At 37.6% G+C, this 4,456-nt stretch overlaps 1 protein-coding gene across 1 annotated transcript in view; it reads left to right on the plus strand.

The window, feature by feature from the left end:
* Positions 1-4,456, plus strand: part of LOC107701362 (sine oculis-binding protein homolog) — a 12,449-nt gene extending 7,993 nt beyond the window's left edge. The window contains exons 5-7 of the mRNA XM_016503350.1: positions 721-819; positions 1,474-2,735; positions 4,396-4,456. Of these exons, the coding sequence (XP_016358836.1) occupies positions 721-819; positions 1,474-2,727 (1,353 nt within the window). The 3' untranslated portion in view covers positions 2,728-2,735; positions 4,396-4,456. The remainder of the gene's footprint in view (positions 1-720; positions 820-1,473; positions 2,736-4,395) is intronic.

Genomic DNA, 4,456 nt, shown 5'->3' on the forward strand with positions numbered 1-4,456 from the left:
CACTCTCTCTCACACACACACACTCACACTCTCTCTCACACACACACACTCACACTCTCTCTCACACACACACACTCACACTCTCTCTCACACACACACACTCACACTCTCTCTCACACACACACACTCACACTCTCTCTCACACACACACACTCACACTCTCTCTCACACACACACACTCACACTCTCTCTCACACACACACACTCACACTCTCTCTCACACACACACACTCACACTCTCTCTCACACACACACACACACTCTCTCACACACACTCACACACACACTCACACACACAGAATAACATCTCTGGATTCTTCAGATGCAGTTATTAAACGTGTCTGTGTCTCTCAGCTGATATTCGATATCAAAGCAAGCGCCGTTGGCTGTGCAGGACGAGTGCATTTCACAGAAAGACATTGCTAAAACAATAGATCTAGTGTTAGACTTAGAATGAAAACCAAACGCATTGTCATCACATCTGACGTGTCGCTGTGTTTGAATCAGCTGCTGTTATTGAGATACGATTATAGTTTTTGTTAATAATAATATTTTTTTTTATATATATTTTATAGTTTAATTTTTTTTTTCCAGCAAAAGTGGCAAAAGTTTTTTTTCATGTAGTTTTAGTTTTAGTTGATTAACTTACAAATACATGTTTATATTTCACACAAACAAAGCGCTTCAGATTACTATTTGTGTGTGTTTGTGTTCCTCCAGGCTCGAGATGAGGATCGTCATGGCGACCAGTCTCCGCCCCCTGGCCAGACGCTGGACACGCCCTCAAGACTTCTGCTGAAGATGAACAACAACACGCGTGTAAATAAACACACGAGCGTCCACGTGCGCCGATGTCTACTGCATGTAGAAACCGTTACTACATAAGACAAATATCAAGGATTACATTTATAAAAAATATTACATTTAATCATCAATATTAAGGAATGTATTCTTATTTATTTATTCATTATACTGGATTTTTTTACTTCAATACAATACCTTAAAAAATATAAATATGGATATCAAGGGGAAATATTGTCACATATTTAAACTGCAAAAAATTTGAACATTATCTGAGAAAATTTGCTTTTGCTCAAACTCATGATCGCCTTATATAATAATAATTATAATAATGTATAATGTTCAATTATAGAAAAATATTTTGTGTAATTAAAAATATTATGTTCATTAAAATTAAATAAGTATACATATTTATGTATTGTATTAAACATACATAATTACACATATAAAAATATTTTGTGCAAATAATTAAAAATAAATATTTGTTTATAAAAATACAATAATTATTCATATATTAATGAATTGTGCAAAATGATTAATGTTTATAAAAAAAGTAATTAATTAAAAATATATAATTTATGTAGAAATATGCCTAAAAGTGACTTAAAAAAGGAAATATTAAAATGTGAAGACTTCAGAATGGATGTGTTTTGTAAAACCGTCTCTCTGCAGGTGTGTGATTGGTGTAAACACGCGCGTCACACTAAAGAGTACCTGGACTTCGGTGCGGGCGAGGAGCGCCTGCAGTTCTGCAGCACCAAATGCCTAAACCAGTACAAGATGGACGTGTTTTACCGGGAAGCTCGTGCCGCCCTCTCCGGCTCTGCCCACAAAGATGAGGAGGACCGCCCCAAAACGGCTGTGGAGGAAAACCAGAAACTCCTCACCCCGGAGGCCTGGGACAGACCAGCGAAAACCCTCTCGCCCCGAAGCCCGCCGCAGCCGAGGATTCAGACCAGCATATCGCCCTCTTCTCCGGCTCGTGTTACTCCGGAACAGCCACGCCCACCTCAGATGCCCCTCCCCTTTGTGCGCCCACCCCTGCGAAGCCCCGCCTCTCACCCACCCCGCCCCCTCAGCCCTAACCAGAGGGCTTCCTTTGCCCCGCCTCCTCTCCTCCAGCCTTTCCCTGCCCCTTACATGCCCTTCCACCCGGCGTACCCGCCCCATTTACCCCCGCCCTGGCCGCAGCCCATGATGTTATCACCCTACCCGGTTTTCGTGCCAATCCCGGTGCCGATTCCCATTCCCATCCCTGTTTTCCCTCAAACGGGCCACAAAGGAGTCATTCGAAGCCTTCAGGAGCACGAGCGTACACCCGATCCGGGTCACTCGGAGGAGCCCAACAAAAAAGTAAAGACCGAACAATGCGCTTCTCCTCTCGCGTCGGAGCGCCAGGTGATTCAGTGTCTCCGCAAACACCCGGTGAAAGAGGAAACTCACACGCGCGCATCTCCAACGCACAAAGCACTTTACGCGTCTGTCGTCACGGCGACGGCCTCTAGAATCGTTACTCCCGCCTCTTTGTACTCATTGGCTCGTTCGACCGCCATACAAGCCGCCTCGTTCTCACTGGACAGCTCCTCTCAGTCTCCTCTCTCCGTCTGCGAAGATGTGAAAGAGAACAGCTATTTGAGTGGGCGGGACGACGGCTCGACCAATCGCTGGCCGGCAGAGCAGACGGACTGCCGGAGCGACCAATCGAAAGAGAGCAGGGGGGAGGAGGAAGCGCCGCAGGATGTAGAGCACACCTACGCACGGTCCGTACCGCCCAAACTACGCGAGAAAAACACACAAACGCATTTACACACACAAACACAAACCTGGGAGAAAAACACGGATCTGGGATCCGAGCCGAGCGGACGGGACGATCCAGAACCAGCCGTGAAGAGACGATGCTTGAGAATCAGAGACCAGAACAAATGAGGGCCGGGGTAAGACGACAAACACACACACACACATCAGCATCATTCATGCACAAATAGTCCGTTTTTGCAAATAACATTGTCTTGGTTTTAGGTTTGGGCTTGTAATTAATAAAAAAGTAATATAACTTTTATAAAAATAAAATGCTACATTTTTTATTATGCATATTTATAATATATTAATGAAATGTATATGATGGTACATTTCTAAAAATATTTTGAGTAATTAAAAAATATAAATTTATAAAATAAAATAATTAAACATATTTATAATGTAAATAAAAAGTTATTTTATAATGTATCAAATATAATGTATAAAAAGTTGTGTAATTTAAAAATAGTATTTTTTTTGTGAATCTCTGTGTTGATTCTGCTGGGTTTTATTGCTGAAAGTCGATCCGTTCTCTCAGGGATTCACCGATGTTTGAAACTCGAGCTCTCGGGCCTCACATCCTGTTACTCTTTCTGCTCGTTCGTCTGCTTTCTCAAGGTTTCAAAGCTATAGTGTTTCTTCTCATTTTGTTGTTCTTTATTATTTTCGTGCTTTAAAACAGATGCATCAGAGATCGTACATCAGAGAGACTTGTTTGTGCATCTTTCTACGATATAAGTAGGTTTTATATAGTAACTACTTCGCTATAAGTAATTTTTGCTCATTTTAAAGGCTTTTCTGAGCCATTGTTCCAGTTCATGAGAATGTTTATATTACGTGTGTAATTATAATAATATTATACTTATGTATTAAAGTACATAATCATACATAATTATAAAAATATTGTTAATTAAAAACTATTTCATAAAAATAAAATATTTACGTTATGTATTAATTATACATTATATGTGTTTATAATATATATAAATGTATTAATTATTTTATAATTTATTTTATTTTATATTTATTTATTTATAATTTATTATAATTATAAATTCATTATAATTATGTATTTAAAAATATTTTGTTAAAAATAATTTTATAAAAATAATATTAAAAAAATTAAAGTAACTCATTATGTCCTTAAGGAAGATAAATTTAATTGGTCAAATTGTTTCATGGATATTACACAATTCATTTTTTGGCGTGGCCTGACAAATTCAGCTGAATCATTTGAATGCAAGTTCCAAATTTATTTAAATAAACATAATTATACATATTTATAATATATATGAATTATGCATAATTGTACAGCATTACAAACTTTGATTTAAAATGTATTCATACATTTGCATACAATTGTACAATCATGCATATTTATGCTTAATAATGCATTAGTATTTAAAAACTATATAAAATATATAAAACATCTGAAAAATATAAATATAAAAACTTCTGAAAATAATTATTCCGATTTCTATCATGTTAATTATGCATAATTATACATATTTATAATATATTATACATGTTTACAAAAAGTATTTTTAAATAAGTATAATTATCTCTGTTTAATTATGTGTAATTCATTTGCATTTATGCATTTGACAGACACTTTTATCGAATGCATCTTATCTTGCATGCATTCCCTGGGATTCGAACCCATGACCTCGGCGCTGGGCAAGATCTGTGTATCGAGGACACTATACAGTGCACTTCACCATGCATTTTCTTTGCTGGAACCGCTAGTGTGTCCTAAAAGTGTCATTTTGACCATTTCTCACATTTTCTGTGTTTCAGGTGTAAATGCAGTGATGACACGATCGAGACGAGTGATGCGGTGTGTGAACGTACAGAGGAC

Source organism: Sinocyclocheilus anshuiensis, unplaced genomic scaffold, assembly GCF_001515605.1.
Source record: "Sinocyclocheilus anshuiensis isolate Anshui unplaced genomic scaffold, SAMN03320099.WGS_v1.1 scaffold1566, whole genome shotgun sequence".
NCBI lineage: Eukaryota > Metazoa > Chordata > Actinopteri > Cypriniformes > Cyprinidae > Sinocyclocheilus > Sinocyclocheilus anshuiensis.